General features: G+C 48.5%; 1 protein-coding gene across 2 annotated transcripts in view; it reads right to left on the bottom strand.

Moving 5' to 3' along the window:
* The window catches only part of LOC110534883 (mediator of RNA polymerase II transcription subunit 13-like), a 141153-nt gene that overhangs the window by 8706 nt on the left and 120215 nt on the right, over positions 1-12232 (bottom strand). For both annotated transcript variants that reach the window (XM_036990067.1, XM_036990068.1), the window contains exons 18-25: positions 9301-9524; positions 6274-6463; positions 5618-6041; positions 5296-5506; positions 4053-4244; positions 2907-3130; positions 1866-2008; positions 208-366 (exon numbers count right to left, since the gene is read on the bottom strand). In XM_036990067.1, coding sequence (XP_036845962.1) covers positions 208-366; positions 1866-2008; positions 2907-3130; positions 4053-4244; positions 5296-5506; positions 5618-6041; positions 6274-6463; positions 9301-9524 — 1767 coding nt within the window. The remainder of the gene's footprint in view (positions 1-207; positions 367-1865; positions 2009-2906; positions 3131-4052; positions 4245-5295; positions 5507-5617; positions 6042-6273; positions 6464-9300; positions 9525-12232) is intronic.

The raw sequence follows: 12232 nt of genomic DNA, 5'->3' as shown, positions 1-12232 counted from the left end.
CAAAATAAACCCATTGATCTAGAGCTCCATCACATCACACAGAAATCAATGGAGCCTGAGAACTAGTCGTTTATGACTGAGAGAAGCAGTGTCCTCAAAACTATCAATCTGATAACGACAAGGAGCGACATGCATGATAACAGGCTGCCACCATCCATCAGATGCAAGTACACACACACACACACACACGCAGGCAGGACATAGTACCTGGCATGATGACAAAAGAGCACTGTGGCTCCATGGCGACCAGACAGGCGCTAAGGATGCTGGGAGTGTCGGAGGCAGAGATGCCACACATACGACACATCTCCTTGAGACGGCGACTTAGAGACTGCAGGTTCCTCCTGCTCAGCAGAATACTCCAGTCTGGAAAGGAGGGAGAGAGGGAAGAAAGAGAAGAATTATTCAATGAGTAAGACAAGATAAATGTTAAATAGCAAAGTACCTCTGAGGACACCACTATTCTTTGACGAACAATAATGTTTTATAGAGGAGATTAAAAAGAATGAGTAAAACAAGATGAGTGTAAAACAGCAAAGTACCCCATTGAGATTAAAGAGGGCTAGATCCTAAATACCCCAATGAGATTAAAGAGGGCTCGATCCTAAGTACCCCATTGAGATTAAAGAGGGCTAGATCCTAAGTACCCCATTGAGATTAAAGAGGGCTCGATCCTAAATACCCCATTGAGATTATAGAGGGCTAGATCCTAAGTACCCCATTGAGATTAAAGAGGGCTCGATCCTAAATACCCCATTGAGATTATAGAGGGCTAGATCATAAATACCCCATTGAGATTATAGAGGGCTAGATCCTAAATACCCCATTGAGATTAAAGCGGGCTAGATCCTAAATACCCCATTGAGATTATAGAGGGCTCGTCCTAAGTACCCCATTGAGATTAAAGAGGGCTAGATCCTAAATACCCCATTGAGATTAAAGAGGGCTAGATCCTAAGTACCCCATTGAGATTAAAGAGGGCTAGATCCTAAGTACCCCATTGAGATCATAGAGGGCTCAATCCTAAGTACCCCATTGAGATTATAGAGGGCTAGATCCTAAATACCCCATTGAGATTATAGAGGGCTAGATACTAAATACCCCCATTGAGATTATAGAGGGCTAGATCATAAATACCCCATTGAGATTAAAGAGGGCTAGATCCTAAATATCCCATTGAGATTATAGAGGGCTCGATCCTAAGTACCCCATTGAGATTAAAGAGGGCTAGATCCTAAGTACCCCATTGAGATCATAGAGGGCTCAATCCTAAGTACCCCATTGAGATTATAGAGGGCTAGATCCTAAATACCCCATTGAGATTAAAGAGAGCTAGATCATAAATACCCCATTGAGATTATAGAGGGCTAGATCCTAAATACCCCATTGAGATTAAAGCGGGCTAGATCCTAAATACCCCATTGAGATTATAGAGGGCTCGTCCTAAGTACCCCATTGAGATTAAAGAGGGCTAGATCCTAAGTACCCCACTGAGATTAAAGAGGGCTAGATCCTAAGTACCCCATTGAGATCATAGAGGGCTCAATCCTAAGTACCCCATTGAGATTATAGAGGGCTAGATCCTAAATACCCCATTGAGATTATAGAGGGCTAGATCCTAAATACCCCCATTGAGATTATAGAGGGCTAGATCATAAATACCCCATTGAGATTAAAGAGGGCTAGATCCTAAATATCCCATTGAGATTATAGAGGGCTCGATCCTAAGTACCCCATTGAGATTAAAGAGGGCAAGATCCTAAGTACCCCATTGAGATTAAAGAGGGCTAGATCCTAAGTACCCCATTGAGATTAAAGAGAGCTAGATCCTAAGTACCCCATTGAGATTATAGAGGGCTCCTCACCTCTCAACTCGCCGTGTCCCATTCGGCCCAAGCGACCTATCACCACCCTCCATGGCACAGATGTCATCTGCACCAGCCCCAAGCACCAATCCCACAGCTTCTGCAGGCCCGACCTCCGGGCAGAGCCTTTTTTCCTCCGCGCTCTGTCAGAACAAAAACACCCACATACTGTCCCACTGAAAACATTTAACACTACACTCATAACTACAAATCACCAAGGAGTTGCCAGGTTGAAGGAAACGTGTAGATTGTTGATCTTGCAATAATCACTATACTTCAAAGCTACACAGTGTTCATTATTACCTGGAAACAACCCACAACAAACATTGTTTTCCAAAAGAAAAATGAAAAATACTAGCTGCAAAATACATTTGCAATGCTCTGCTTGAGGTTTTCTGACTCTAAATACATTTGCAATGCTCTGCTTGAGGTTTTCTGACTCTAAATACATTTGCAATGCTCTGCTTGAGGTTTTCTGACTCTAAATACATTTGCAATGCTCTGCTTGAGGTTTTCTGACTCTAAATACATTTGCAATGCTCTGCTTGAGGTTTTCTGACTCTAAATACATTTGCAATGCTCTGCTTGAGGTTTTCTGACTCTAAATACATTTGCAATGCTATGCTTGAGGTTTTCTGACTCTAAATACATTTGCAATGCTCTGCTTGAGGTTTTCTGACTCTAAATACATTTGCAATGCTCTGCTTGAGGTTTTCTGACTCTAAATACATTTGCAATGCTCTGCTTGAGGTTTTCTGACTCTAAATACATTTGCAATGCTCTGCTTGAGGTTTTCTGACTCTAAATACATTTGCAATGCTCTGCTTGAGGTTTTCTGACTCTAAATACATTTGCAATGCTCTGCTTGAGGTTTTCTGACTCTAAATACATTTGCAATGCTCTGCTTGAGGTTTTCTGACTCTAAATACATTTGCAATGCTCTGCTTGAGGTTTTCTGACTCTAAATACATTTGCAATGCTCTGCTTGAGGTTTTCTGACTCTACATGGTGGTAGAAGTGGTGAGTATGATGTGGTCCCACCTGTTGGGCACGTCGATGCTGATGATGCAGGTCTCCAGCAGCTCTCCGTACAGGTCGGTGCAGGTGGCCAGGAGCCAGCGCTGGTCGTGGGACAGGCAGTAGCCCACAAACAGCACGTTGTACTTCTGAGAGGCCTCCCCGAACGTCTCCCCCAGCTCAGTCTGCTTGTCCTTGGTGGGTGCCAGGATGAAGGGAGGCGTGTAGAGCCGCAAACACTCTGGTCTCTGTTGGGTAGAGAGAGAGGGGTCAAAGGTTAGGGGTTAGACGAGGGTCATGTTCAGTAAGGATATTTTTTTTTTACTGGGAGACGGCTACCTACTTATGTCCAATTACAATGAATATGTTTTTGTTAGGTACATTGTTCCCTACAGAACACAACCCAGGAATATATCTGTCTGTCTACTCTAGGACTAGAAATACATTGTACGTACAAGAGTCACTGGGTTGGTTAGTCGACAGCCAACATTCTACCAGTGTCACTACAGAGATACCATTTATCCAGCTAGCTAAGTAGCTCAGCTCTTGCTCTAGTCCCCACTCCACTCCACTCCACTGTGTACAGGGTAAATGTAATGTAGTGGCTGGCTGGCCTGGGAAAGTTAAATAGGATTGGGTGGCAGTCTGGGGCCTCTCCCTGTCTAAACCTGCAGTCTGGAACCCCTTAGGGAGGTCTACGGAAGCTAGCCAAGCAGATAATGGAAAGAAAACTGGAGAGAAGGAAGAGGGTTATAAGATCCCCTGGTCTTGTTCCAGGACTAAGGGGGTTAGTGTAACACTTTCTCCATCTCAGTGCTCCTTTCCTCTCTCCCTTGCTATCGTTCTCTTGCTGGCACACCACACACGGCCAGAGTAGGGCTGAGGAGCAGAGGGGAGGGTCAGGCTATGACAGGGATCGGCAATCCTGATCCTCAGGGGAGGTAGTGTCTGCCGGTTTACAGTTTCTCTGGCATTTTATTCATCATTGTTTTCCCATAACACACACATCTGGTTTCCCAGCTCTAAACCAATCAGTGATTCAAACCAGCAGACACTTAGGACCCGACATGCCCCCCCCCCCCCCCCCCCCCCCCTGGTGTAGGAGCTGCATAATATTAGTTAAGTTAAAGTTGGGATAATGTTAGTTAGGCTCATGTCATGTTTGTTTACCTCTGGGCTCTTCAGTGCGGTGTTGATGGCCAGGCCGGGGCCGAAGCCAGTCAGCGACTTGACGTTGGTGGATCTGGGGAGGGGTCGCCTGCACTGGGAGAACACTGAGAAGGCCAGGGACTTGAGGTGCTGAGCGTAGATATGACGCTCCTCGCTCCTCACCGGCTGGAGCAGGTACTGGCACGGGATGATCTGAGAGGGGAGAGGTGGAAACCAATCGGTCAGCATACAACTTTAACAAAACTACATCTACGTTCTGTCTTCTCTTGCACCGATTGTCCTGTCTGACATATTTGGCCCTAAAACAAAGTCTTGTCAACTATTTGTGAAATTTGTTATTCTAAATAAACATACACATTCTAACATTGCCACCAAACATTCTTTCATCAACACACACATGTGCAGACTTGAGTTGAGATGACCTGTACAGACAGAGTTGTGTTGAGATGACCTGTACAGAGACAGAGTTGTGTTGAGATGACCTGTACAGAGACAGAGTTGTGTTGAGATGACCTGTACAGAGACAGAGTTGTGTTGAGATGACCTGTACAGAGACAGAGTTGTGTTGAGATGACCTGTACAGAGACAGAGTTGTGTTGAGATGACCTGTACAGACACAGAGTTGTGTTGAGATGACCTGTACAGACAGAGTTGTGTTGACATGACCTGTACAGAGACAGAGTTGTGTTGAGATGACCTGTACAGACAGAGTTGTGTTGATATGACCTGTACAGACAGAGTTGTGTTGAGATGACCTGTACAGAGACAGAGTTGTGTTGAGATGACCTGTACAGACAGAGTTGTGTTGATATGACCTGTACAGACAGAGTTGTGTTGAGATGACCTGTACAGAGACAGAGTTGTGTTGAGATGACCTGTACAGACAGAGTTGTGTTGAGATGACCTGTACAGAGACGGAGTTGTGTTGAGATGACCTGTACAGAGACAGAGTTGTGTTGAGATGACCTGTACAGAGACAGACTTGTGTTGAGATGACCTGTACAGACAGAGTTGTGTTGAGATGACCTGTACAGAGACAGACTTGTGTTGAGATGACCTGTACAGAGACAGAGTTGTGTTGAGATGACCTGTACAGAGACAGAGTTGTGTTGAGATGACCTGTACAGAGACAGAGTTGTGTTGAGATGACCTGTACAGAGACAGAGTTGTGTTGAGATGACCTGTACAGAGACAGAGTTGTGTTGAGATGACCTGTACAGAGACAGACTTGTGTTGAGGTTACCTGTACAGAGACAGAGTTGCGGATGTGTGGTGGGAGGAACTGGAGCATCTCCAGGTAGCAGCGCAGCAGGCCCAGGGTCCACACACTGGACCCCGCCTCAGGCTCCTCATAGGTGAAGGGGTCCACGATGTACACCACGATGGCCGGGGGGTACGTTATGGCATGAGATTCTCCGTCCGTCGGCACACCCACCTTCTCTCGCTCCATGGTGCTGGAGAGGAGGACAAGAGAGAGAGGGAGTTAGGACAAGGAATGGGGTTTCACTCCGGGCACTGTGTGTGTGTGTGTACATGAGTGAATTCAGGCCCGGTGTTGTACCTACCTCTCAAGGGGTTCAGTGGGTGAGTGGGCCTGGCTGGCTGAGTCCACCCCGGTGAGGCCTGCGTTCTGGGCTCCAGCCTGTTGGCCCAGCTGCCCTCCCTGGGTGCCACCACCCTGGCCCTGGTTCTGCATGCTCATGGTCCCAAAGGGAGGGAAGGAGCTGGGCTTGGCAGACTGCAGCCCGCTGCTGGGCTGGATCCCTGACGACGCCGTGCTGTTGGCACTGTTGGCTACACCAGTGTTGTTACTAGGCACGCTGCTGCTGTTGTTGTTGGGGAGGGAGGGGGTCGCTGAGTTTTGGGGGCAAGCAGAGGTGGTGGAGGAGGAGCCAGAGGATTGTGTGGATGAGGATTGGTTGGTGGCAGGAGGGGGTGTGGGCTGTGTGAGGAGGGAGCTGTCTAAAGGCTGTGCGGCGAGGTATGGAGCTGATGGGAGAGACAGGAGCACAGAGAAAATCTTCATTTATAAGCCATCTAAATGAACAAGGATTACACTTTAGTCATCATCCGCTACAACAAACCTTTTAGAAAAACAACATCCTTTTAGAAACCAAAAATAGGCTTTTTGATCTTCTAAATCCGTGGGTATATGGGCATGGGGGGTACAGAAAGGCCTGAGCCCGACCAATTCCCCACCTGTGTCGTCATTGGAACCTACCGAGGTCGTGGCGGCAGACTTGTGCATAGAGCTTGAGTTTGGCGAAGGCATCGCTGTTGCTGCTGGCAGCCTTGATGAACCAATCGCTGACGGGCTGCTCCGCTAGCTTCTTAGCAGCCGATCCGCCCACTCTCACGATGCCGTCCGGGTGACCTTTTGAGATTGGCTGGTGCTGGCCCAGACGACATGACTGCAGGGAACATGGAGGGAGAGGAGGGCTGGATGAATAGTTAGACAACAGCACGGGAGTGACTGAGTGACTTGATGCCGAGGCAATAAGGAATGGTAAGGAAATGGAGCAGACAGATCTTTTTTTTACAGTAGGCTGTGTTGTAAGGGTCTAGTATGTTTTTTTATTTAACTAGGCAAGTCAGTAAGCGTCTAGTAAGGTCTGGGTCAATTCTATTTCATTAAAGAATTGAAAAGTGACCTTTGTTTTCAAATAGGAATTTGTAAATTATTCATATCCAAAATTAAAACGCATCTGACCCCAACCTTAGCCTGGTCCCCAATCTATTTGTGCATTCTTGCACTTATGGTCATATGCTCTTAACCCCTAACTGCTATGGTCAACTCCAATGGGTCATTGTCATGAAAAACACAAGATCTGGGACCAGGCAACTCCAAAACGGTGGTTGCTTCAGCTGTCCAATATGCCCACTCTCTTGCATGATAAATGGACAGTTGTTGACGTTCTCCAGCCTTACCTTTAGCATCGAACAGCCCCCGTGATATGCAGCTGTTCAGGGAAGCTAGAAACCATTATACACAGGCAGTTAGAAAAGCCAAGGCTAGCTTTTTCAAGCAGAAATGTGCTTCTTGCAACACTAACTCAAAAAAGTTCTGGGACACTGTAAAGTCCATGGAGAATAAGAACACCTCCTCCCAGCTGCCCAGTGCACTGAAGATAGGAAACACTGTCACCACTGATAAATCCACCATAATTGAAAATTTCAATAAGCATTTTTCTACTGCTGGCCATGCTTTCCACCTGGCTACTCCTACCCCTGTCAACAGCACTGCACCCCCAACAGCAACTCGCCCAAGCCTTCCCCATTTCTCCTTCTCCCAAATCCATTCAGCTGATGTTCTGAAAGAGCTGCAAAATCTGGACCCCTACAAATCAGCCGGGCTAGACAATCTGGACCCTTTCTTTCTAAAATTATCTGCCGAAATTGTTGCCACCCCTATTACTAGCCTGTTCAACCTCTCTTTCGTGTCGTCTGAGATTCCCAAAGATTGGAAAGCAGCTGCGGTCATCCCCCTCTTCAAAGGGGGGGACACTCTTGACCCAAACTGCTACAGACCTATATCTATCCTACCATGCCTTTCTAAGGTCTTCGAAAGCCAAGTCAACAAACAGATTACCGACCATTTTGAATCTCACCATACCTTCTCTGCTATGCAATCTGGTTTCAGAGCTGGTCATGGGTGCACCTCAGCCACGCTCAAGGTCCTAAACGATATCTTAACCGCCATCGATAAGAAACATTACTGTGCAGCCGTATTCATTGATCTGGCCAAGGCTTTCGACTCTGTCAATCACCACATCCTCATCGGCAGACTCAACAGCCTTGGTTTCTCAAATGATTGCCTCGCCTGGTTCACCAACTACTTCTCTGATAGAGTTCAGTGTGTCAAATCTGAGGGTCTGTTGTCCGGACCTCTGGCAGTCTCTATGGGGGTGCCACAGGGTTCAATTCTTGGACCGACTCTCTTCTCTGTATACATCAATGAGGTCGCTCTTGCTGCTGGTGAGTCTCTGATCCACCTCTACGCAGACGACACCATTCTGTATACTTCCGGCCCTTCTTTGGACACTGTGTTAACAACCCTCCAGGCAAGCTTCAATGCCATACAACTCTCCTTCCGTGGCCTCCAACTGCTCTTAAATACAAGTAAAACTAAATGCATGCTCTTCAACCGATCACTACCTGCACCTACCCGCCTGTCCAACATCACTACTCTGGACGGCTCTGACTTAGAATACGTGGACAACTACAAATACTTAGGTGTCTGGTTAGACTGTAAACTCTCCTTCCAGACCCATATCAAACATCTCCAATCCAAAGTTAAATCTAGAATTGGCTTCCTATTTCGCAACAAAGCATCCTTCACTCATGCTGCCAAACATACCCTTGTAAAACTGACCATCCTACCAATCCTCGACTTTGGCGATGTAATTTACAAAATAGCCTCCAATACCCTACTCAACAAACTGGATGCAGTCTATCACAGTGCAATCCGTTTTGTCACCAAAGCCCCATACACTACCCACCATTGCGACCTGTACGCTCTCGTTGGCTGGCCCTCGCTTCATACTCGTCGCCAAACCCACTGGCTCCATGTCATCTACAAGACCCTGCTAGGTAAAGTCCCCCCATATCTCAGCTCGCTGGTCACCATAGCATCTCCCACCTGTAGCACACGCTCCAGCAGGTATATCTCTCTAGTCACCCCCAAAACCAATTCTTTCTTTGGCCGCCTCTCTTTCCAGTTCTCTGCTGCCAATGACTGGAACGAACTACAAAAATCTCTGAAACTGGAAACACTTATCTCCCTCACTAGCTTTAAGCACCAACTGTCAGAGCAGCTCACAGATTACTGCACCTGTACATAGCCCACATATAATTTAGCCCTATCAACTACCTCTTTCCCAACTGTATTTAATTAATTTATTTATTTTGCTCCTTTGCACCCCATTATTTTTATTTCTACTTTGCACATTCTTCCATTGCAAAACTACCATTCCAGTGTTTTACTTTCTATATTGTATTTACCTTGCCACCAAGGCCTTTTTTTGCCTTTACCTCCCTTCTCACCTCATTTGCTCACATTGTATATAGACTTGTTTATACTTTATTATTGACTGTATGTTTGTTTTACTCCATGTGTAACTCTGTGTTGTTGTATCTGTCGAACTGCTTTGCTTTATCTTGGCCAGGTCGCAATTGTAAATGAGAACTTGTTCTCAACTTGCCTACCTGGTTAAATAAAGGTAAAATAAATAAAATAAATAAAATAAACCTCGTAGACGGCGGTGAGGTCCCTGAAGAAGCTCTTAGCCCCCTGGAGCAGGGCCTCGTTGTCGGGACAGACCACCAGGTAGCCCACGTCCCTGTGGGAGCCAAAGGGGTCCAGCAGCAGCTTCTCCCAGTAGGGCAGGCCGAAGGGCGACAGCACCACAAAGTCATACTCATAACCCACCAGGAAGGTAGGGATCGGCAGGGGCTCTGGAGACTCATCTGTGCCTGATGGAGGGAAGGAGGGGGGAGAAGGGAGTAGAGGCCGGGGAGGATGGGTGGGGGAACGGAAGGGAGGTGAAGAGAGGGGAGGAAAGGAGAGGAGAGGGAGAAGAGAGGGGAGGAAAGGAGAGGAGAGGGAGAAGAGAGGGGAGGAAAGGAGAGGAGAGGGTGAAGAGAGGGGAGGAAAGGAGAGGAGAGGGAGAAGAGAGGAGAGGGAGAAGAGAGGAGAGGTAGAAGAGAGGAGAGGAGAGGGAGAAGAGAGGAGAGGGAGAAAAGAGGAGAGGAGAGGGAGAAGAGAGGAGAGGGAGAAGAGAGGAGAGGGAGAAGAGAGGAGAGGGAGAAGAGAGGAGAGGGAGAAGATAGGAGAGGTAGAAGAGAGGAGAGGGAGAAGAGAGGAGAGGGAGAAGAGAGGAGAGGGAGAAGAGAGGAGAGGGAGAAGAGAGGAGAGGAGAGGTAGAAGAGAGGAGAGGGAGAAGAGAGGAGAGGAGAGGTAGAAGAGAGGAGAGGTAGAAGAGAGGAGAGGGAGAAGAGAGGAGAGGTAGAAGAGAGGAGAGGGAGAAGAGAGGAGAGGTAGAAGAGAGGAGAGGGAGAAGAGAGGAGAGGGAGAAGAGAGGAGAGGGAGAAGAGAGGAGAGGTAGAAGAGAGGAGAGGTAGAAGAGAGGAGAGGAGAGGGAGAAGAGAGGAGAGGTAGAAGAGAGGAGAGGAGAGGTAGAAGAGAGGAGAGGGAGAAGAGAGGAGAGGGAGAAGAGAGGAGAGGAGAGGGAGAAGAGAGGAGAGGGAGAAGAGAGGAGAGGGAGAAGAGAGGAGAGGGAGAAGAGAGGAGAGGGAGAAGAGAGGAGAGGGAAAAGAGAGGAGAGGTAGAAGAGAGGAGAGGGAGAAGAGAGGAGAGGGAGAAGAGAGGAGAGGTAGAAGAGAGGAGAGGGAGAAGAGAGGAGAGGGAGAAGAGAGGAGAGGGATAAGAGAGGAGAGGGAGAAGAGAGGAGAGGTAGAAGAGAGGAGAGGAGAGGTAGAAGAGAGGAGAGGGAGAAGAGAGGAGAGGAGAGGGAGAAGAGAGGAGAGGGAGAAGAGAGGAGAGGTAGAAGAGAGGAGAGGGAGAAGAGAGGAGAGGGAGAAGAGAGGAGAGGTAGAAGAGAGGAGAGGAGAGGGAGAAGAGAGGAGAGGGAGAAGAGAGGAGAGGGAGAAGAGAGGACAGGAGAGGGAGAAGAGAGGAGAGGGAGAAGAGAGGAGAGGGAGAAGAGAGGAGAGGGAGAAGAGAGGAGAGGGAGAAGAGAGGAGAGGTAGAAGAGAGGAGAGGGAGAAGAGAGGAGAGGTAGAAGAGAGGAGAGGAGAGGTAGAAGAGAGGAGAGGGAGAAGAGAGGAGAGGAGAGGGAGAAGAGAGGAGAGGGAGAAGAGAGGAGAGGGAGAAGAGAGGAGAGGGAGAAGAGAGGAGAGGGAAAAGAGAGGAGAGGGAAAAGAGAGGAGAGGAGAGAGGAGAGGGAGAAGAGAGGAGAGGGAGAAGAGAGGAGAGGTAGAAGAGAGGAGAGGAGAGGTAGAAGAGAGGAGAGGGAGAATAGAGGAGAGGGAGAAGAGAGGAGAGGTAGAAGAGAGGAGAGGAGAGGTAGATGAGAGGAGAGGGAGAAGAGAGGAGAGGGAGAAGAGAGGGAGAAGAGAGGAGAGGGAGAAGAGAGGAGAGGGAGAAGAGAGGAGAGGGAGAAGAGAGGAGAGGGAAAAGAGAGGAGAGGAGAGGTAGAAGAGAGGAGAGGGAGAAGAGAGGAGAGGGAGAAGAGAGGAGAGGTAGAAGAGAGGAGAGGAGAGGTAGAAGAGAGGAGAGGGAGAAGAGAGGAGAGGGAGAAGAGAGGAGAGGGAGAAGAGAGGAGAGGTAGAAGAGAGGAGAGGAGAGGTAGAAGAGAGGAGAGGGAGAAGAGAGGAGAGGAGAGGGAGAAGAGAGGAGAGGGAGAAGAGAGGAGAGGTAGAAGAGAGGAGAGGGAGAAGAGAGGAGAGGGAGAAGAGAGGAGAGGTAGAAGAGAGGAGAGGAGAGGGAGAAGAGAGGAGAGGGAGAAGAGAGGAGAGGGAGAAGAGAGGAGAGGAGAGGGAGAAGAGAGGAGAGGGAGAAGAGAGGAGAGGGAGGAGAGAGGAGAGGGAAAAGAGAGGAGAGGAAAGGAGAGGGAGAACAGAGGAGAGGGAGAAGAGAGGAGGAGAGGGAGAAGAGAGGAGGAGAGGGAGAAGGGAGGAGAGATGAGAGGTAGAAGAGAGGAGAGGAGAGGGAGAAGAGAAGAGAGGAGAGGGAGAAGAGAGGAGAGGAGAGGGAGAAGAGAGGAGAGGAGAGGGAAAAGAGAGGAGAGGAAAGGAGAGGGGGAACAGTGGAGAGGGAGAAGAGAGGAGAGGAGAGGGGGAAGAGAGGAGGAGAGGGAGAAGAGAGGAGAGGAGAGGGAGAAGAGAGGGAGAAGAGAGGAGAGGAGAAGGAGAAGAGAGGAGAGGGAGAAGAGAGGAGAGGAGAAGGAGAAGAGAGGAGAAGGAGAAGAGAGGAGAGGGAGAAGAGAGGAGAAGGAGAAGAGAGGAGAGGGAGAAGAGAGGAGAGGGAGAAGAGAAGAGAGGGAGAAGAGAGGAGAGGGAGAAGAGAGGAGAAGGAGAAGAGAGGAGAGGGAGAAGAGCGGATAGGAGAGGGAGAAGAGAGGAGAGGAGAGGGAGAAGAGAGGAGAGGAGAGGGAGAAGAGCGGATAGGAGAGGGAGAAGAG

This window comes from Oncorhynchus mykiss, chromosome 10, assembly GCF_013265735.2.
Source record: "Oncorhynchus mykiss isolate Arlee chromosome 10, USDA_OmykA_1.1, whole genome shotgun sequence".
Lineage (NCBI taxonomy): Eukaryota > Metazoa > Chordata > Actinopteri > Salmoniformes > Salmonidae > Oncorhynchus > Oncorhynchus mykiss.
This window is presented reverse-complemented; position numbering and strand designations above follow the sequence as displayed.